At 34.8% G+C, this 233-nt stretch overlaps 1 protein-coding gene across 1 annotated transcript in view; it reads left to right on the top strand.

Annotated features, from left to right (window-relative positions):
* LOC119588812 (peroxidasin-like protein) overlaps positions 1 to 93 on the top strand; it is a 7,565-nt gene extending 7,472 nt beyond the window's left edge. The window contains exon 5 of the mRNA XM_037937458.1: positions 83 to 93. Coding sequence (XP_037793386.1) covers positions 83 to 93 — 11 coding nt within the window. The remainder of the gene's footprint in view (positions 1 to 82) is intronic.
* Positions 94 to 233: the final 140 nt, after the last annotated feature.

A 233-nucleotide genomic window follows, 5' to 3' on the forward strand; every position in this document is an offset into this window, starting at 1 on the left:
TCGTCTGTCTCGCTATCTTCCTATCTTTCTTTATGTTTTAGCTATCTCAAAATTTTATGTAGACCCCATTCTTTTTCTGTAGATGATGTATAGAATCACCAACCCATACTCTCTGGAATGCCAAAGCTTAATATGAAGACAAATTTTGAGTGCGCATCTTAGGTTTCCGTATTCTCGCATTTTCTAATATTCTGTCTTTCCGAATTTTCGTGTTTTTTTTCCAGAATTTTCGA

The sequence above is a fragment of the Penaeus monodon genome, chromosome 24, assembly GCF_015228065.2.
Source record: "Penaeus monodon isolate SGIC_2016 chromosome 24, NSTDA_Pmon_1, whole genome shotgun sequence".
NCBI classification, from domain to species: Eukaryota; Metazoa; Arthropoda; class Malacostraca; order Decapoda; family Penaeidae; genus Penaeus; species Penaeus monodon.